Source organism: Epinephelus fuscoguttatus, linkage group LG9, assembly GCF_011397635.1.
Source record: "Epinephelus fuscoguttatus linkage group LG9, E.fuscoguttatus.final_Chr_v1".
Classification (NCBI taxonomy): domain Eukaryota; kingdom Metazoa; phylum Chordata; class Actinopteri; order Perciformes; family Serranidae; genus Epinephelus; species Epinephelus fuscoguttatus.
This window is the reverse complement of record NC_064760.1, coordinates 1,661,765-1,683,231: the sequence shown is the minus strand read 5'-3', so window position 1 is coordinate 1,683,231 and position 21,467 is coordinate 1,661,765. Positions and strand designations below refer to the sequence as shown.

The following is a 21,467-nucleotide window of genomic DNA, read 5'->3' as shown; positions in this document are numbered from 1 at the left end:
CTCTACCTGCTGAGGCGGTTCAGGTCTTTTGGAGTGCAGGGGGCGCTCCTGAAGACCTTCTTTGACACTGTGGTGGCACCAGCCATCTTTTACGGAGTGGTCTGCTGGGGCAGCAGCGTCTCGGCTGCAGATAGGAAGAGACTGGACAAGCTGATCAAGAAGGCCAGCTCTGTCCTGGGATGCTCTCTGGACTCTGAGGACTAATGACTCCCATCCTCTGCAGGAGGAGATAAAAGCTCTGGAGAGCTCCTTCAGCGATAGACTGATTCACCCAAAGTGTGTGAAGGAACGCTATCGCAGGTCCTTCCTGCTGCTGTCAGGCTACATAACCAGCACTGCTCACAGTAAACTGCACCATGGACACTTTACTGACACTTTAGGGACACTATGGACACTTTAGGGACACTATGGACACTTTAGGGACACCACAGCTGTCTGCTGTTTTGCACGTACAATCACTTGCACTAGATGTGCTCCCTTTATCCACTGCTCATTTTCATTCACTGCTGCTCATTATTATCCACTTCCTATTATTTTCATTATTATTGTTATTGTTATTGTTATTTATTGCCGACTCTTGGATTTTTGTACTTATTTAGTTATTTAAGTTTTTTAAGTCTAATTTTGAAATCTTTAATCTGACTCTTTTTCCTTGACTGCTGTAACACTGGAATTTCTCAATTATGGGATCAATAAAGGTGTATCTTATCTTATCTTATCTTATCTTATCTTATCTTATCTTATCTTATCTTATCTTATCTTAAAACATGTCAGTATCCATCTCACCTCCACTCACCATAGGCATTCCTCCATTTTATATGATGTCATCGGCCCACCATCACAGCAGACCTTAAATAAATAAACAGAGTTGTTGATGAGAATAAATTGTGTAGTTTCATTCTAAAGTTCAGGAACAGAAACTACATTAACAGTGTTTCAGCTGTACGAACTACAACACCCAGCAGCTCCTGCTCCTCCGCGCAGGCGCAGTTGCAGGATAAACATGGCGTCAGGGAAGTTACTGACAGTTTTTTATCTCCTGCACTGTTTCTCGAGTTTCGTCTCTTGTCTGTTCTTTCACATCGGAGACACCGAGAGGAAATGTTTCATACAGGAGTTACCGGACGATACGCCGCTTATCGGTGAGTTTAACCCGGGATAACGGTCCCTCAGCGGCTCGCACACCAACTTCAACTTTTTAGTTAGTAGGAAGTTCCTCTTAAAGACAAATATACGTTATATCAGTGTTAAATTTATTCACCGTTTTTATATGAGATTAACTGTCAAATAAATGTAATAAATATAATAAACCTGTCGTGTTGTCAGCTCTAAATAAATCATGTATACATTTAATTATGTGAAGACGGGTGTCATGATCCGGAAGTGACCCTCTGATTTAAACTCTGTCCATCAAAGAAAACCATCAAGTGTTTTATTTAGTATCTTCAGATCATAACTAATAACCTCAGTGAATATGGAGAAGTTTCCTCTTTACTATAAAAAGTTATTACACATATTGTCAGAGCATTTCCGGTGTTGTGACCAACACAATCTGCGCAGTGTGATGTTTCCCACGTGACACAATCAGCTGATCTGCTCTTATAGAGGAAGGAGTCATGGAAATTCTTCTGCTGGCTATAAACCAGTGACAGGAGGTTTGTGTGTGTGCAGGAACCAGAAATACACACAGGAATGATCAGAGGACATGTCAGTCTGTCTGCACACACTGTATACCCTTATCATTTATTGATAACATCAACAAAGAGAACAATGCATAAATGAATCTATCATAATTAAAACAACTGCAGACTGAGAACAAACTGAAATATGAGTCTGATAACGTGTGCACAGTGTGACTTTGTGCCCTGAAAAACAGGCGCTTGGGAACACGTGAACGCACCTGCTGTGTGTCTGCTCTGAACAGAAAGAATCTCAGGGCACCAAAACTGCACTTGTGCAGTTGGCACAAGAGTAGCGCCCAGCACCTGACCTCTCGTCAAAGACGTGGCACGTGTGCACGGCCTCTTTAAGTGGTGTCTTTAATTGTGTCTCTCTGCAGGTAACTATCGGACTGAGCTGTACGACACACAGAGGGACGAGTACCTGCCGACCCCTCAGGACCACAGGATACATGTTTCGGTCAAAGATCCTGATGACCAGGTTTGTCACCAGAGTCACTGCATTTCATTTTTCTTTTCACTTTTCATTTTGGCCCCTCGTCCACATTAAACTGGAATTTTTTACACCCCAAACTGAAAAAGAAAAAGTTAAACAGTTTTCCTGTTTCAGTGTGGAAAATAATCTCTGTAATAATGACCCGCAAACACTCGGAACATGAACAGCACTCTGAGGTGTCAAAGATGTTTCTGTCTACGGCAGAGGACTAGAGACCCTCTGCTGATCCACTGAGGAACCATCAACATCAGTTTATTACACAGCAGGACTGTGCTGGTGTGACTGTGCTGTCCTCTCAGTGTGTCTCTGTGTGTCCTCCAGGTGGTTTTGTCTCGTCCTTTCCCCTCAGAGGGAACCTTCAGATTTACATCACACACACCAGGAGAGCACCAGATCTGCCTGCAGCCAGACTCCTCGCAGCCTGCTGGAGGCCTGTTGGTAAGAAAACACGCATTTGTTGTTTTATTTATCGCTGCTTTAATGCAGTTATTTATTAAAAGACAACTGTCCGTCCTGATGAACTTCCTGTTGTGTCCTGCAGACGGTTCACCTGGACATCAGAGTGGGCGAAGGCACATTCAACTACTCTGAGTTGGCTGTTAAAGACAAACAGACGCATCTGGCGCTGAGAGTCCGTCAGCTGATAGAGCAGGTCGAAGACATCAAGAGAGGATACAGCTACCACAGGGTCAGTCTCAGTGTGTGTTTGTGTTTGTGTGTGTGTGTGTGAGTGTTTAAAGACCCACTTACTGCATTTATTCTGGAGCTTTCAGCAGCTGTTGTCGCTGCACTGTGCTCAGTTCATCGCTGACACGCAGCTGTTGAAACAAGATGAGACCTCGAGACATCAGCTGAAAACAAACTTGATGTTTCAATAATCAACTTTCACACTGAAATGAATGTTTTCTGTGACGCTTCACTGTCTACACAAAGTTTAAGCAAATAGATTAATCAATAAATGTATGTAATTTAATTTCAATTAAATGATAAATACATTTATTTCTAAGTATATTTTTATGCTTCCATGTCGGTGATAGCCGTTGCCGGAGACATTACAGCCCCGTCTCCACCAAACCCTTCCAGTCCAGTCCCTCTGGAACCAGCAGTCAGCCTTCAGACATGGTACCTAGACCCTCAGTGTGTTCAGACAGTCCTCTTAAATGTGGGCGGGGTTGTTGTCACTCACTGCTCCGTCCAGCACTCGCTGTATTTCCTCATCAGCGGTGACACAGATGGAAGTCTGCACCTGGTTTATCGTCCACAGAACGAGGCTGCACGCCCACATTTTCACAACAAAATAGAACAGGCTGCAGTGAGAGTCTCTCTCCATGGGATATTTCAAAATAGCAGCTTTGTGCATTTAGTCCTTCTCAGGCAAGCTCAGGGGTTTAGTGTTGCTGTAGCCCACAGGAAGTGAGGATTAGAATATATGACCTTCACATAATCCGCTCCAAATGAATCTATATTTTTAAAGTCATTACTAAAAGTGTGTGTCATATAAAAACTAAAGTGATGGTCAAAGTTGTCACAGTGAAATTTAAGGTGTGCTGATGGATTCACGTCATCAACTCATGCATTGAGTAACATTACAAGTTAACGTTCCACCTTAAAAGTTGCCGGCAGTCGGCCCAGTGAATGAAGTTATTTTTTTCTCTTTCATTTTATAGTTGTAGTTTACTGATGTATGAACAGAGGTTACATAAAACCAGAGTGAGCGTCCTCTACTGACCAATCAGACTGCAGGGTTTCTAGCTCCACCTTTTAGTACCAGATCTGTGTGCTAGGTACCCCAACAGAGGGGGGACCAAACATGGGGACGCTAAGGAACGCTGCTGTTGGGACCATCCACAACTTTTACTGTGGAGACAGGAACTATGAACTGAACTGCTCGGTAGAAACAGGACTTATAGTTTCTGTCCATACGTCTGTCCCGTCCTTGTTAACATCTCAAGACCACCTCAAGGGAATTTCTTTAAATTTGGCACAAACGTTCACTTGGACTCAACGATGAACTGATTGGATTTCAGTGGTCAAAGGTCAGTGTGACCTCACAAAATATATTTTTGGCCATAACTCAAGAATTCATACACTAACGTTTTTTTTTGTTTTTGTGTTTTTTTGCAATTTTCCCGGCTGTGGGACAAATTAAAGGATTGTCTTAATATGACCAAACTTGACACAGATGTCTAACAGGATAAAATAATGAAGGTCACAGGTCAAAGGTCAGCTTGACTGTGACCTCATCATGTTTTAACGTCATATCTCAGGAACAGAAGGGGAGACATTTGGTCAGATACTGAATTGGTGACTCTAATCTTGAAACTGTGCTGATTGTATAGATCTTCTGTGTGTGAAGCATCCATGTTTTCACTGACATGGATGGAGACTGTCAGACACCAAACAAGCAGCTGTATGGGACGAATGTTTGGAGTCCTTTTCTTTCTTTGAGTGAGTGAAGATGAAGGTAGGACACTGAGGAAGAACAGGAGGAATCAGCTGTCTGTTCTCTGTGTTTGATTCTCAGTACAAGGAGGAACATTTCCGTCTGACCAACTACAACACCAACATGTGGATCTTCTGGTGGCCCGTTATCCGCTCTCTCTACGTGGTCCTCTTCATCATCTGGCACACCAAGTCCTGGTAACTCCTCCTCCTCCTCTCCTCCCTTCTCTCCAGCTGACTGGGTTTATTTTACTGTATTCATCCAGACATTCACAAGAAGCTCAATGTTCTGACTTTAATATGAACTCAGCTTCACTTTTACTTCACATACTTCTACTTAAACTAAAAACAGACCTTTTTAACACAACATACAAAATAATTTAACACCTGTTTCTCAGTCAGACTCTCAAAGTATTAAAGTACGATGAAAAACCAACAGATATGGACTAAAATTATTTGTCATCTGTGTCACATTTCTCAGCACTGCAGCAGTACATGACAATAATTTATCATGATGTAACTGATGAAATTAATGTGACTTGGATGACTTATCTTTTGTTAATTACATTTTAGACTTTAAAACTTTGAGGCCGTTTTTTTTTTAATTATTATTATTTTTATTTTTTGAGGAATCTGAACTAACACTTGCAGATATTCTGTTCACACTGATTCTCTTTTTAATAAATGTTTGGTTTGTAGGTGTGAATTTTTAATAAATATACGATGCTTATACATTCAGACAAATTCACTTTTATTTTAAGTTCAGTTATTTATTTACATAACTTCATCCCTCAGTGTAGTTGTAAAAAGGTTTGGAACATTCTTATAACAAAGAGTTTATATAAAACCAACAGTAGAAAATATTCTAATAAATTTACATTTAATAGGAAAATAAAACAATGTTTTATTTACAAAATGACATTTTAGGAAGATGCGAAGAGTGAACTGCTGCTGTGTGTTTCAGGTGAAGTCAAACGTCTTCAGTAGCCGTTGGATCTACGAGGACAAAATAAAAACAATCAAAGTTATGACCTTGAATATTTCTGGATGCTGAAGTTTAATCAAAGATTTTAAATGTACTGAGAACCCAACACATCAGAGGCCCGTGGGACCGAGTCACCTGGAGAAGGCAGACACGGAGAGGAGTCCCAGGAGGAACTCGAGGCCGTAGAAGCAGAGCAGGACGGCGCTGAGGATGAACTCCAGCCGCAGGACGAAGGTCTGCAGCAGCAGGTAGTAAACAGCCAGCGCCGCGCAGGGGAACAGGATGACGAGCGACATGCACGAGGCCAGAGAGCGCTCACACAGGTTCCCCTTCCAACCTGAACAACACAGAGATCAGTGAGGTCATCAGTGAGGTCATCAGTCTCTCCAGCGTTTCCAGGGCCTTTTTCGGGTTTGTGCGGGTCTAAAATGTCACAGTGATCTGTCTGTTGTTCATGTTTCAGCCGTTCTCTGAGTTTGTTTTTGTGGGACAAGGAAAGTGTTTCATAATCGATGTCGTGTGCGTTCGACCACCTTCTGTTCACGCAGATGGGTTAAGTGTGTGTTTATTGTTAAGACGTCGACATCCTGGAGGGACTGAGGTCATCACTGAGGTCTGTGACTGCAGCTGAAGCCTCGTGCTGCTGATGATTCTTTTTAAACACAACAACTAACATCCACAGTAAGAACACTTCCGCACTAACTGGCTCCATTTTATTTCATTTAGTCTGTCTGTCCACACAAAGCCGGCTGTCAAACACCTTAAAGGCCCAGACACACCAAACTGACATCAGACAACTAGCGGCGATGAGAGCCCCCGCTGCGTCGCCTCACTTTGCTGTCTCAGCCAAAAAGTTGGACATGAACACACCAAACTGACGGTGAACAAGCATGAATGTTCTGCGCCTGCGTGAGAGGAAATAACTCCACAGCAGCAGACGGCAGTCGTCTGTATTCATCATACAGAAAGGGAAACAGGAAAAGCGTCTTGACGCTAGTCAGCCAGTTAGCATGTTAACAACACGATCCAGTGTTGAAACGACACAAACCAACAGGAAACACTTCTGTTAAACACTTGTGAAAGCAGCACAAGAAAAGTGATGTTGCTCCAGGTGTCAGAGGGTTAAAGAGCTCAGTGGATACAGAAAAATAATCTGACCTGATGAAACAAGTTAGTTTGGTCTTACTTCCTCTGGACTTCAGCTCTTTGTTACTTTCTGTCTTTCTTATCGTGCGCTGAGCTGAGCGTTTGACTGACAGCCGACCGTCAGCTTGGTGTGTCGGGGCCTTTAGACGTCTCCAGGGCGGCACAGTTTTGCCTTGAGCCTATTTTGCACAATGACTGAACATCATGAGGACCAAGCTTTAATAAAGCGTGGCAGCACTGAAGAACAGTTCAGGTTGAACTGAACTGTTCTTCAGAATTAATAACTGAATTATAATAAAAGTGAGTTCAGATGTTGCTGCTGGAAAAAGAACCTGCAGCTGTCGTCCACACGGTGGCAGCAAAGAACCAAATGATGTGCCTCCTCATTGAGTCCAGTTCAGGTTCAGTCAGAATATTTCTGTCTTGTGTCTCATTCGCTCACCATAAAAGATCCTGAGCGTCTCCAGAGCGAGGAAGAGCGCCAGCAGCACCACGTCCAGGACCAGGTTATCTGACGGGTACGGGAGTAAAATCCCTGCACGCAAAAAGAAAAAGACGGTTTATGTATCAACACTTCCAAAAGTTTTAACATTAAAGCCGACTCGTCTGTGACCTCTGACCTCCTTCAGCTGTTTGATCTGAGGGAATAACATGTTAAATTATTTGGACCCTGTGACGACATGTTGAGCCATAGATGTTTTATAAATTAAGTTCTTGGTCCTCTGAGGACTCTGTCTGTATGTTGTGTTTTATTCTGTTCACACGTTACTGTGTCTAAAGTCCTGACATATGAATGTAACCTGTGATTTGCACTTTGTTTGTTTTGTCACGTTGCCCTCGTTGATTCACTTTAATAAATAAAAACTGAAACTGTTTCTAATGTTTGAGCTCGTTGTGTGTTGCTGTTCACACATACACACCTTTTAATGATTTAACAGAACTTAAACCAGATTTTAACCTGTGTGGCATCAGAGAGCTTTGTGTCCTGTCTCTATGGTAACGTGGTACAGACACATGAAGGTGTCGCAGCTTCTCACAGACCTTTGTAGATGAACATCAGGATCTCTGCCAGGTAGAAAGCAGCAAAGTACCAGCTGTTCAGGTAGAAGAGGACCTGCAGGGGAGTGGACGACAGCTGAGAGACACTGAGTCAAGGACAACACAAGAACACACACACACACACTGAGACCAGACGCCTGTACTACGAAGCAGGATTTAGAGTTAGCGAGGTAACTTCAGGGTTAACTCTGAGGAGCAAATCAACAGTGTGTGGATTATTTTATTAATAAAATATCATCTGTTTTATCCCAGTCCTCATCACACAGGTGTCTCATGTTATTCTGAGCTGCAGTGATGAACCAGTGTCAAATATCAACACTCACTGAGGACTGAAGTAAACTTTGCATAAGTAATAATGTTGCTGAAATCATGTGTTCAGTGTGTGAATGATCTCTGTGTTTGTTAGAAGCTCTGTTTTAAAACCAGTGGAAATAATGAAATGATTCTACTGACCTATAAAAACATACAGGCTCCTCTTTATTTTCCTGAGACTATGGACTTTTGTCCATAAAAACTTTGGTCTTCAGTGATCAGATTGGTCAGAGGTTGGAGTGTTGACAGGCTGTGATCAGGTCAGCTGTTCAGCATCAGTTACCATGGTGATTTATCCCGGTAAAAACAGAACCAGCTTCGTAGTGCTGAAAACCCAGAGTTTACCTCGCCTCCAAATCCTGCCTCAGAGCACACACCTCTGTAGCACTGGTTATCCAGACGGCTGATATGACAAGTTAGTCAGGAAACGTATCCTGAGTAAAGTGAACTGGCTTCGTAGTGCTGAGGCCTCAGGTGTGTGTGCTGCAGCTCTGCGTCAGTGTCATATAAAGGATACGATTGGCTGGCTTCCTGCAGAGAAGAAGAGAAAATCCAGCTGTTAGACTGAGACATGGCCTCTTACTGGGAGCTAATTAACAGAGCGGGTTGATTTACAGCTTTATAACATCAATACTGTTTTAGAAGAGCAGTTTTTCTCTGATAATTTGGTCACTACAGGCTGCACGATATGCCAGAAAAATTTAAAATCATTGCGATTATTTTGACAGATATCTGAGTCGTAATTTTGGTGGGAATGGTAATCTCTGAGTTCTGTTTTCACCAAATTAAAAAAAAAAAAAAAAGACAATTTTAATTTTTTCAGGGACCAGCACCAAACCATCATGTTCCCTTTCATCTGGAATATGATGTGTAAACCAGGGCAGCTCTGTAGCTCTGTAGCACCACCACAGTTCATTCATAACTAAAAATGTTATGTTTGACACATTTTACCTTTATAAAGAAAAGTCTGAATTTTATTTATTTACAAAAGTTAAAATTAAACCAATAACATTAAAAATGAAATATTAAAATAATGTGCAGAAGACAAATGCCTATTTAGTATCTTTACCAAAGTATTTTTCATAGTAAATATATATCTCTAAAACATTAATATTCACTGAAAGAGGCTGACGTTTATGAAATAAATCAACTGATGAGTGACATTGATTGAATTTACTCTGCTGTTAAAGTCCTCTGAGAGCACTCACACTGTTTTATAAAATATTTTATGGCCACTATCAGTCAGCCCTGCTCAGGTGAACACATCTCTCATGTTATTAATGAAACACTGATCATTTCTGCTTTATTAAAAAAAAAAAAGATGACGTCACTTTTGTTTGCTTCCTTTTTAGACACTGAAAACATGAAAACAGTAGCGTTGATATTTGTACATGAAAGAGCTGATTCTGAGTTCAAATGTTACACTTTAAAGTCAAATATTAAAACGTAAAACGACATAAGTGTTATGAGCAAAATAAGTTAAACAGTTAAAGTCCTCATTCTGCACAGTGTCTCTTTCACGGTGTTATTATAGAGTCATTCAGTTAACTGTAGCATTAACGGACCAAACACGGACATAAATCTCTGGTGGCTTTCTGCAGTTTTAACTACAATTTGTTTGATTATAGTTATTATATTAAATATACTGATCAGAGTCTGATCAATAACGTTAGCTGAATTATTGGCTAATGTCGGCTAACGACGTCACAACCAGACTCTTCCTCTCCGTCACTCGGTTTAACGGTGAGCCGTTACTGCGGTTAAAACTTTATTCAAACTACAGTAAATAAAACACAAACTGTTTATGAGTTTTATTCGTTTAAATGTTTATCTAACACACAGAATGTAGGACTTACCCGGCGCCATGTCTGATTGCCATGGAAACAGCTTGGGAGGAAGTGATTCTTCTTCGGTCCTTAGTTCAAACGGAAGTGTGTCAATTTGCTGCCGCCTACAGGCTGAATGTGATATTACTGCTGCTGCAGCAGCTAGAAACTGTGTCCAGCACGTCTCTAAACAAAGCTACAAAGTGCTTTATATGGCTGAAACACGTAAAAAAAATAATTGCAATGAAATAAAATCAGATGATTACAAGTTAAAATGGAAATAAAATACCCACAAGTAAAATATAAAAAATAGAAGGCAATAACAATGAAAAGATAAAACGTGTTGGAAATAAAATGATGTGTTTGCATTAATTATTAAATTAACTTAATTATTTAAGTTGCATTTAGGTTGAAAAATGAGATACGATTTAAGAAGATATTTTTAAAAATGTCACTGACTCTGCAAGTCTCAGATCCTCAGGCACATCTGAAAAGTAATAAAGCCACAGTGTAGAAATACTCTGATACTAGTCCTGCTTTTAAAATGTTACTTATATTTAAAAACAAAACAAAATCTATCATTACAATATACCTAAAATATAAATCAATCAAGTTATTCGTCACATAAAATTGTATAAAATCAATCATTAGTTAGTTTAATTTCTAATAACTCATCATCATCATCTTTTAACTTGTTTATTCTATACTAATAATCTGAATCTGTAAAGTAACTAAAGCTTTCAGATAATTAAGTGTGTAATGTCATTTTATGCCCCTAAAGTATTAAGAACTACAACTCCCAGCGTCCTCTCCCGGCGCGCTGATTGGCCGGACTGGAGCAATGGTTGACGTGGCACTGCTGTGTCCGCGCAGCCTCAGTAGGTGTTCTCTCTCCCGGCAGGAAGATGGTGTCTGTCAGGATGCGGTCGTGTGTGTTGTCGGTTTTACTCCTCAACGTTTTCTACAGCGTCGTCTCCTCTTTGTATTTTCACATCGGAGAGACGGAGAAGAAATGTTTCATAGAGGAGATCCCGGACGAGACCATGATTATCGGTGAGTGTCACCAAGTCAGCGGGCTAATGCTAACTGCTAACTGCTAGCTCCCTAACTTCAGCTAGTTAGCTAATCGGCTAACTGAGCTCAAGTTGTGTTTCGTGTCCTCTCACACGGATCTGTAGCGTTACTGCTGATGTGTTGGTTCACAGCTCAGTGAAGGAACACGCAGAGTAACGAGACACGAACTACTGTTTTCCCTCGGCGTTAAATCTTAGTTAAAGTCTCGGTGTTAGTGACATTATGGAGCTAAGTCTTTATGTGGAAGGTTCCTAACTCAACAGGAAACACGTTAACAGTTGTAACGTAATATTTAACTTCCATTTAACTAACTCATGAGTACACACAACCAGAGATGGAAGAAATATTTGAGTCTTTACGGTAGTAAAAGTACTAATACCACAGAGTTAAGATACTCCACAACAAGTAACAGTCCTGCATTCAAACCTTACTGAAGTAACAGCAGGGGAGACTGGGGACGGTTGCAACACGTTTGACACTTCTTTCATTTACTCTGGAAACTATTTGAGCTCCACCAACCAATTCTTTATATTAAACTGACATCTGTTTGCTCATTATTCATACTATTTGAACATGATTACATATGACACATCGCTCACGATATTTACTTGAATAGAAGAAGTGAGATGTTACAGCTGATCTAAATCGGGGACAGTAGCAACATGTTTAAAATGCATTAAATTAAACTCTGTAACTTTTGATTTTTGTCTCAGCGAGCACAGTATGCTGTAGATATTCATTGCTGTACAATAGTATCAATAATACATTGTTGTAAATTTATATTTTCCTCTACATTCTGGCCTCTCGTCCACACACAAAGTGAGTGTGAGGTACTTAAAATGGTCATTTTTTAAAATGCTCTCTGTGGTGAAGATTTATAGAAACTTAGTTTGCTGTTCATGTGTGTGAAGCATTTGGAAAACAGTGATGTAGTCTTCTCCAATCAGGCATGCCTGTTGATGCTCTGTGTAATGATTGATTTCCTTATTCGCAGAATGATAAACTATACTGACTCACTATTTAGCCACTAATGGGCCATTTAACTAATAAGGCTTTGGTAATATGAAAGAATCAGATTATTACCTCACAGTGACTCGTGCATGTGTAAATATTGGCTGTGTACTTTAACGTAATCATCTTTTTATTCTCTGTAATGGCATCAGTATGCTAATGTAGCAAACAGCAGCTGACAGTTTGATATATTCAGGTGAACTGTCCCTTTATACGTTCACAGTGACTGATGCATGTTGGAAAATCCTGTTGATGGTCTGTTTGGATATGTCTGCTGAGCTTCTGGCGGCCGTGACAGAACATCGTGTTCCAACAAGACACACTAACACATGCTGGAAACATGCCAACTGTGTCACTTAGACGTCAACAGAACAATAATTCAAACTAAGTAGGTTTTGATGAATTCATACAAAAGGTCAGGACAGTGTCACAGAAAATTACTTTCATCCCTCCAAAGCAGATGTTGAATGTGTCCTCTGTCTTCCTGGTGGGGGAGAGGGTCGAACTGAGCATGTGCAGTGTCAGTGTCATCACTCCAGCGTGTTTCTGATCAGAGGAAGAAGAGCTGAGCTGTTGCAACCGTCCCCAGTCTCCCCTGTGTTTCAGTAAAAATAGATAAAGTAAAAGTCAGTGTGTTACAGTAAAAAGTTTTTTCTCTTCTGTCTGATGTTTCTGGATGAATGTCCCTGCAGTATTAATGTGTCTGTGTCATTTTACTGCGTAGATATTTCCTTTATATCCCGTTGGGTGGTTTAATCTACAGACACGTATCATATCCTGTAAGATCACCATATGTTTGTAGTGTGGGCCTGGTTTCAGCTCTGTGATGATGACTCTTCCAGCTGATCCAAGATGGTTTTTAAAGAGTGTATTTAGCTCAACACATAAAACACACTTCATCCTTTAATGTATCATTCAACATCAACATGTGGAGATACATGGTTTTCACTGGACAGGAAGAGGGCAACAAATGTCATGTACCAAATGTTCCTCTGAGATGGATCAGGAGGGGAAAGGAGCATAAGCTTGACTCTGTAGTGAGGTACAGTATTTGAGTGTTTGTACTGTGCAGCAGTTACACTCTACCACAGGTGTTCATTTACCTGACTGTCCTCTAATAGGTCACTTGTTTGAGCAAATACAGTACGACCTGCATGAATCAGAGAGGGCGACACAGACAGGAAGTGACAAAAATATCTCGTATAGTACTTTTCAAATCGTCTGTGGTGGAGCCAGCAAACACACTGAAGCTGATACGATGACTTCTGTGTGAGATCAATGAGAGAGCAAAGCAACAACTGGAGTCAGATTCAGAACACTGTGTCTTCTCATGTTTAGAACAAACTTCCTCCCAGAGCTCATGAAAGACAGAAGAGTTTCTGTACAAGCAGATTTGTTATAAAGTTAACACGGCACTGTATTTGTCAGGTTTGTCTTTTGTCACAGACACACAGAGGCTGCGTTCAGACTGCCACCATAAATTCAGATTGATTTTTTTTTTTAGAAAGTCTGGACAATAAAACAATAAATGAAAAGTGATTTTTGCACATTGGATCCAAACCACATTTGGAGGTGGTTTGATATGCAATTCCAATCAGATTCTTACAGATCTGTCTCAGTTCCAACACTCAAACTGGATTTCAACAAGTCTTACTTGTCACTTGCAACGTAACACAACAACAACAACAGACACAACCCTCCATGACTGCAGCAGATACATACCGGCCTCCTCAGTCGCACTAGACAAACTCAGGAAGAGATATACATCATGTGTGCTCTGCACTGCAACCTGACTGTGTGATTGTTCAGAGGGTGAAATGATCGACCTCCATTTCTCATGCTTCTGCACTGGGAAGCAGCGTCACCAGCGTAGCTATATCGTTAATGACATGTACATCATGTCATTACCACAGCAACCCATGCATAGGGATGGGGATTGACACAACTTAAGTGATACCAATGCCACCATCGATGGTGCTTATCTTTCTGATACTTCCCTTATTGATCCCTGATCAGTTTTCTGTGTGGGGAAACCAAACAAGACCGACGCAGGTTTTCAGCCACTGTTACATTCTGTCAGAGTCTGAACACAGTGTGAGAGGAGAACAATACACAACATTCGTTTTTATTCTCAGTCAAAAAAAATATCTGCTCAGCCTGTCGGCACGACGCTGCCGTTATCATAACGAAGCATATTCACCCTCATGCTGAACGGTTGGGAAGCAGAAGCACTGGTGCGTGTCAGATTCTCAGCACTCCTGGAGTTTAACCCGTGTTGTGTAAAAAGAAGTTTCAGCAGATTGCTGGTGTTGAAATGATCATTTAACAACATTACAAGCTGCACCGCTGTCGTCTTTCTTTGGGAAATGAAGCCGTGCTCTGGACCGTTTCTTCCTCTCTGCCATGACTCTTTCTTGCTGCAAGTTTCCAGCAGCGTAACGCAGGAGATTGACGTGATAGAAGAAATGTACTGGCATCCATAAAAGGATCTAATGAGCTCAGAGGCATACAGTTCCAGCAGATCAGACTAAATGGAACCAGTTCTTGATCCCCCTTCTCCCCATGCACATCAGTGACACACAAATGTGACCTGATCACTCGTAAATAACAGTCAGGACAGTCTGTGTCTGGGATCTGATGAGAAACAGATGTGGTTTACCTGCAGTGTGAACAGAGCCTCACACAAGAGCAGACATGCTTCAGAGCACTCATGCAGAGCTCCAACAGGTGAAACACGCTCACTGCAGATAATTCAGACTCCAACATACTGTGTTTTTTTGATCGATTGCAAACTGCCTCTGATGTAATGTGAGCCAACGTGTCCACTCACCTCTTCTCCTCCCCGCCTCTCTGAGGCTCAGTGCACCAGCATTTCCTGGCAAATGTGGCGTGGCAGCACGGAGACTGTTGATGGCCAATAAACCTGTATTTTAAGGTGTATGAAATTTAAAATACATCCAAAGTCATGAGTATGCAGGATATTACTGCAGGCCTTCCTGTTACCTTCCGTCTCAACATCTGCCGTGACAGCAGATGATGTTTCACTCATGTCAGTCAGGATGGTTTTTTACCGTTCAGGGGAAGCACCATGTTTTATCTTCTGATAATACTGTATTTTGATAATGTGATTGTGCTACCTGTCAATACTGCAGTGACTCGTGTGGATTAGGGGTTGGAATCACCACAGGACCCCCGATATGTTTTTACTGCAACATGCTGAGTATTGTGGTAAAATGTATTGCAGTTTATTGCCTTTTTTCCAACTGCGAATTATTTCCTCAAAGGAAAACTTTGTCAACATCAGTTTGACCTCCTCAGATAAAGTTTTCAGTCTGTTCATCTGATTGTAATCATTTAACTGCAGCTGAAAGTGACACAGAGCAGACAGACTGACCAACGCCTGTCAGAAATGCTGCATACACCTGACAGACTGAACTGTGGGCAGATTTATGCCCTCTGAGAGGACAGATAAAGAACGTGAGCGAAACCACAGTTCCCTGTTCTTGTGCTGCATTTTGCAGCAGGTCTGCAGTGTGTGCTCTGGTGTGACTTTCGTTTACTGCTCAAGTTTGGAGAACGTATACTGAACACGTACCGTACGTACCGCACGCTGGCGAAATATCAGGAAGCTATGAAGAGACAGATCCCGCCCAAACCTCCCTTTGACCACATCTGACAGACTTCATATGTAGATACATCTGCTACACTACTGCTGTTAATACATTTAACCACGACTGAACATGTGTCTGTTTTAGTGTTTTATTTCATTTTTAGACTTTAACTGCTGCTCTGTCTTTATGTGTTGGGTGTCGTTAGATTTTACTGATATGATTTCCTCTTTTATACATATTTAATGAGTGTTGTTGGAGGAAACTTGACTGACTGTAACTGTTGTTCACATGACAATAAAGAACTTTGTCAGTGAATGGAGCTGACTGTGGTGTCCTCATGTGTCCTACAGGGACGTGAGACGGGGACAAAAACTCTGATGATGCTTCCAAGTAGATTTAAGGCAGAGATTAATAACTGATGAGTAGAATGAAGAAGTCTAACCTCGACACACCTGTCTCTGTCTCTGTCTCCGTCTCTCTGCAGGTAACTATCGGACTCAGCTGTACGACAAACAGAGAGAGGAGTACCTGCCGGCCACTCAGGGTCTGGGGATGTTTGTGGAGGTCAAAGATCCTGATGACAAGGTGACAACAGAAACATTTAACACAGACAGCAGCAGTGTCATCTTCATCTTCGTCAGTGTGTAACTGGTGTGTGTGTGTGTGTGTGTGTGTGTGTGTGGTGTGTGTGTGTGTGTGTGTGTGTGTGTGTGTGTCTCTTGCAGGTGATTCTGTCTCGGCAGTACGGCTCAGAGGGGAGGTTCACCTTCACCTCACACACACCTGGAGAGCATCAGATCTGCCTGCACTCCAACTCCTCCAAGTTCTCCCTGTTCGCAGGAGGCATGCTGGTGAGGAGACGCCTCGTGAACACCTCTGACTTTGCGCTGGTTTCAGATTCGATTTAAAGTTTCTCGACTGACGATGTGAACGCTTCAGTTTCTCTCCTGAACGTAACCTTGACTTGTTTGCATCTGTCTGTGTGTCCTCTTATTAATTCTGCACCACATGATGACTCACCGCTGACCTCTGACCTGTTGTGTTGCAGAGGGTTCACCTGGATATTCAGGTCGGAGAACACGCCAACAACTACGCTGAGATCGCTGCCAAAGACAAACTGACGGAGCTGCAGCTGAGAGTCCGACAGCTGGTGGAGCAGGTGGACCAGATCCAGAAGGAGCAGAACTACCAGAGGGTCAGTGTGTGTGTGTGTGTGTGTGTGTGTGTGTGTGTGTGTGTGTGTGTGTGTGTGTTGAATAGAGTCCAGCTGAGGTCACACACTGAGATTGTCAGTGTTGTGACAGTTTGATGATGATGATTTCTGAGGTTCTGTCAGAACCTGACACGTCACAGATAGTTTGGGTTTCTCAATCTAACATTAAAGGGACAGTTCACCTCAAAATCAAAACTACATATTTTCCCTCTCACCTGTAGAGCTGATTATCAATCGATAGTTTTGGTGTGAGTTTAGTGTTGAAATGAAAAATGAAATGAAAAGAAAATAGTTCCTACATGAAACTGCTTCTCAACAAGGTCTGTGGATTATCTTGAGTCACCAGGTCATGATTTCTGTAAAGAGACACTGGCACTTTGAGCTCCACAGGCTGAGTGACATCTAGCTCCATTATACTGGAGAGAAGGCAGACAGCTGCAGCTCTACAGCTGATCTACGGTTGATATCTTAAACCCTCTGCAACTCACACCAAAACTATCTACACTGATAAACAGCTCTACAGGTGAGAGGGAAATATTTAGTTTGATTCTGAGGTGAACTGTCCCTTTAAGCTTCTGGCGAGGCCAAACTCCTCGACTGACCTGATAAGAGTTCATGTGAGAGAGCTGATAAATGATCAGTTCAGCCAAAACAAGGAGAGATTAAAACTGAGCCTGAATTCTGTCTGAAGTTTGTTGAGGTTAAACGAACTTATAGCTGTACTGTTTGTGACACTTTGTTTCAGAAGACACAAAATGAATTTGTTAAAGGAACCACTTTTGTGAATGTCTTTTTTTATTTGTGAAAATGAAGTTTAGTTCTGTTCTATAAAGTCTGTCGCCTCGTCCTGTCAGCTGGTCATGTGAAGTGTGCTGATCGTCCCCTGTCTGTCTGTCTGTCCTCTCTCAGTACCGTGAGGAGCGTTTCCGTCAGACCAGCGAGAGCACCAACCAGCGCGTCCTCTGGTGGTCCATCGTCCAGACCCTCATCCTGGTGGCCATCGGCATCTGGCAGATGAGACACCTCAAGAGCTTCTTCGAGGCCAAGAAACTGGTCTAAGTTTTCAACTGGGCGAAGAGTGTGAGTCTGTGTGTGTGTGTGCGAGTGTGTGTGTGGGTGTATGCGAGTGTGTGTGAGAGAGCGTGTGAGTGTGTTTGGTCTCTACTGATTGATGCAGTGCCGAGCAGCAGCGGCGGTGGCGGTCAGAGGAAAACTGCTGAGGAGGCGGGACAGAGAAACCCAGCTGCACGATTCGGCTTCAAAACAACCTCTTTAGATTATTATTATTATTATTATTGATGTTATCATAGTTTGTGTCAGCAGCTCTGTTTGTAACGAGCCCCTCACGTTAACAGTGGAACACATGATGACTGTATTTATGACACAGACACTGAACCGCAGATGGGCCGGCTTCGCTCTGACATCAGAGCTGAAGCTGACAGTCGTGTGTTTGATGTGTGTGTTTCCTGTCTCCTTCCTCACTGCGATGAGACGTGACGTGTTACTGGCCTCAGAGATGATGTTTGTGAATTATCAGTTTGACACAAAGCAGAAATTCTAGTTTTTATTTCATCTGTAAAACATTTTGTGACACGTTTTCTGCATCTTGAATCACGCAGGAAAATCTGAACGTGGAGATTTTGAACAGAACTAAAATTAATGACACTCGAGGACGTCACAGTTCATGTTGACGTGATGTCACAGGAAATGGCTGTCCCTTATTTTGTCCCTGATAAACTACATTTTGTGGTGTTAATTTGTGAGGACGCGTGATACTGATGCTGCAGTGAAAACAGGGCTGAAGTGTGCCGGCTCTTTGTTGTGCCACTGGCTGTTGAATACTGAAGCATAATATAAATATTTCACACGTTCGGACTGATCTCTGTTTGACTCTCGACTCTTGGTTGTTTTTTTTAATGAGCAGAATTTGGCCTCTTCGTCAACTCTGATTTAAATACTTGAAGCAGTGATCAAACAAGAAGGAAGAAAAACCTGTTTCAGTTTCCTCCTGCAGAACGTAGAGGTTGGACGTGTTCCTGAAACAGACGCTCTGTTATTCTGTGTCAGGTGTTTGCAGACAGGAACGCGTTGTATTAAGTAAACTTCAGGCTGCTGTGGCTTCATTAATGAGGTGAAATCAAAAGTTTCAGCTTTTAGCGTCAGTTTGTCTTTAATGTTTCAGCCCGGCTCTGTGAACTCCAACAAAACGAGACAGTTTCCTGTTTGTTACTGTGCTTGAGTGAATCCACATTTTTACTGTGTTCAAACTGAATGTATGTTTCTGTTCTCCTGGTTCTGGCTCGCTGACGGAGGCGTGGAGAGAAGTCTTCTGCTATCAGATCATTTGGCACTGTTTAAACGCTGCAGTCATATTTTAATTTAATCTGATTAATCGTCACGCTTCTTCAGATGTGGTGGAAACACAGACGGGAATGTTCAGAGGGAACTTTAAATCCTCTGCTTGAAAAGCAGCTGTAGATTTTGAGGCGTCCATTAATACTATCAAATACAAAAGAACTAAGAAACAACGCTGTTTGGATCTGCGTCTGATGTTGAACCCAGTCATTTGAAGGAAAAGATTTTAGCTTTGACCTAATAGCATCATTTGTTGTCTCCTGTATGAAAGGAAAATCTTGAACAGATTCTGCTCACTGTAGAAAAACATGTAAAGATTGTGCAGCGCTGCGTCGCCACCAGCTCCTGACCCGCTCAGATGATCTTCACCTGCAGATGTTTCACTCTTCAGTAAAACAAAAAAAAATAGAACATGTGGTGGGAAGTTAAATCATTACATATTCAGCCTCACGTGGTTCTGATGAGCAGTGAAATGATTTCAGATCCTCTTATGTTCAGTGAACAGAGTCAGTCTGAACGTGAGGATCCTGAAAACGTCCCTCAGCTGAAGCTCCTGAGGAAGACGTCAGGTGTCAAACACGTCTTCGGCCGTAAAGATTTCATCTCTTTTTGTTTCGTCTTTATTCTCTGGTGGTTTGTGTTGAACAGTTTTATGTTGCTGGTAGATTTCAAAAATGTTTTCGGGGGTTAGAAAATAAATCAGATGGTTTTTAGTCTGGACGAGGGGCTTGAGTTAATTTTATTTTTAGGGAGATTCTGTCCGTGTGAAATCTGTCTGAAATTGCACTCGAAATAAAGTTTTGTCACATTTGGTTTAAACGACTGAAAGTTTCTTTTCTTACTTTCTTCAGTGAAACTGTTTATAAAAATTATTTTTATGGATTTTTAAAAGCTGTGTCTGCTTTGTATTTTGAAGGGAAAATTAATGCAAATAAAATATAATGATGTTGAAGCTAAAATATTTCTGCCTGGTTCCAAAAATAAAACTGTTGATAGAATATTTCAGGTTTTGTATTAATCCAGTTTCACTCACTGATTATATTGTGCTCAACTATCTTTCTTTCATAATACTCTGATCCATCACTAAAGCAGCAACAGTACACAATTCATCATTATTAAAAGTACAAATACATTAAATATTTTCAAGGATCAAGAATTCTTTATTGTCGTTCCAGCCACAGAAATACATGAAATGTAATAATCAGGTCTCAGTGATTATTAGATAATGAACATTATAGTAACACACTAAATCAGCAAACAAGTTATTAACTAATAAATAAAGTGAGCAGTGCAGTTGCAACTAACAGAATCATAAAATAATTGCAGTGTGCCCTGAGGAATATGAAATATTAAAATCACAATATAATTAAAATATTTAAAACACAATAAAAGTGTTTTACTGAAGTATAAACAGATGTATAATCATAAAAATGTACTTTTAAGTTTCAGGAGTAAAAATAAACAGCAGAACTGCTCTGTAAGTGTTTTATATACATTTAAGTTTATAAGTCCATTTAATCAATATTGAACTAAACAATGTTGAGGTGGCTGACCTGTGATTCACCTGAGTTTATCTCATTTATACAACCTAATACTTTGACTCCACTTCACATCTCTGAGGGAATTATTACTGCACGGCATTTATCAGACAGCTTCAGGTACTTTAGAAACTCAGATTATTGAAACAAAATATGATTAAAGATTCAAATGTTCTGGGAGGAGGTAGGAGTTATAATGGAGAAGATTATTTCAGAAAGAATCTCACTGCACCCTCTGAGCTTTTTGGTTTATATCCAGAGAAACATAACTATGATAAAAATTAACAAGCATTTATAAATGTGTTTCATTTTGATGGAGAAAAGTTCACAGAGTGAGCACCAACCAGTGGATGAGACAGATGATATCAAACCTTCCGTTAGAAGGAATAACTTAAAGGATTGTCGACAGACATTTGAGAATATCTGGAGTCTTTCTGGAGTCAATCTTTTATAAATGATGTGAAGGATTCAGATTCAGCTGATGATCAAGTGAATCAATAATTTCTGTGTTCAGTCTTTCAGAGCACTCCAGGACACCTCACAAGAAACAGTTAAAAACAAGCAGCAGTGTATCCATAGATCATAAAATCAAACAATTCTGTAATATGCAATAAAAGTGAATAAAATGACAAGACAAACATTGTAATTATAAATATTAAGTATAAAATCATCATCATAATGTCATCATCAGTGCAGGTCACCATATGTGTCTCCATCAAA

General features: G+C 41.1%; 4 protein-coding genes across 5 annotated transcripts in view; 3 read left to right on the top strand and 1 right to left on the bottom strand.

The window, feature by feature from the left end:
- The window catches only part of tgfbi (transforming growth factor, beta-induced), a 684,304-nt gene that overhangs the window by 392,200 nt on the left and 270,637 nt on the right, over positions 1-21,467 (top strand). The gene's annotated exons all lie outside the window — the stretch shown is intronic.
- Positions 983-5,744, top strand: LOC125894375 (transmembrane emp24 domain-containing protein 9-like). Its single transcript, XM_049585712.1, has 6 exons — positions 983-1,142; positions 2,060-2,160; positions 2,497-2,613; positions 2,717-2,863; positions 4,700-4,815; positions 5,582-5,744. The coding sequence occupies exons 1-6, from the start codon at positions 1,004-1,006 to the stop codon at positions 5,583-5,585; spliced, it is 624 nt and encodes a 207-aa protein (XP_049441669.1). The 5' UTR covers positions 983-1,003; the 3' UTR covers positions 5,586-5,744.
- Positions 5,352-10,024, bottom strand: tmem216 (transmembrane protein 216). Of its 2 annotated transcripts, none has more exons than XM_049585714.1 (6): positions 9,976-10,024; positions 8,637-8,650; positions 7,790-7,883; positions 7,191-7,283; positions 5,738-5,939; positions 5,352-5,613 (listed from the first exon to the last, which is right to left on the bottom strand). In XM_049585714.1, exons 1-6 carry the CDS (start codon positions 9,983-9,985, stop codon positions 5,598-5,600), a joined length of 429 nt encoding a protein of 142 aa, XP_049441671.1. In that variant the 5' UTR covers positions 9,986-10,024; the 3' UTR covers positions 5,352-5,597. The 2 variants fall into 2 exon arrangements, with proteins under 2 accessions (XP_049441671.1, XP_049441672.1); XM_049585715.1 differs by having other exon boundaries at positions 7,790-7,865; positions 8,296-8,650; positions 9,976-10,007.
- LOC125894374 (transmembrane emp24 domain-containing protein 9) lies at positions 10,818-20,028 on the top strand. The gene is made up of 5 exons (XM_049585711.1): positions 10,818-10,998; positions 16,126-16,226; positions 16,367-16,492; positions 16,690-16,836; positions 17,764-20,028. The coding sequence occupies exons 1-5, from the start codon at positions 10,851-10,853 to the stop codon at positions 17,911-17,913; spliced, it is 672 nt and encodes a 223-aa protein (XP_049441668.1). The 5' UTR covers positions 10,818-10,850; the 3' UTR covers positions 17,914-20,028.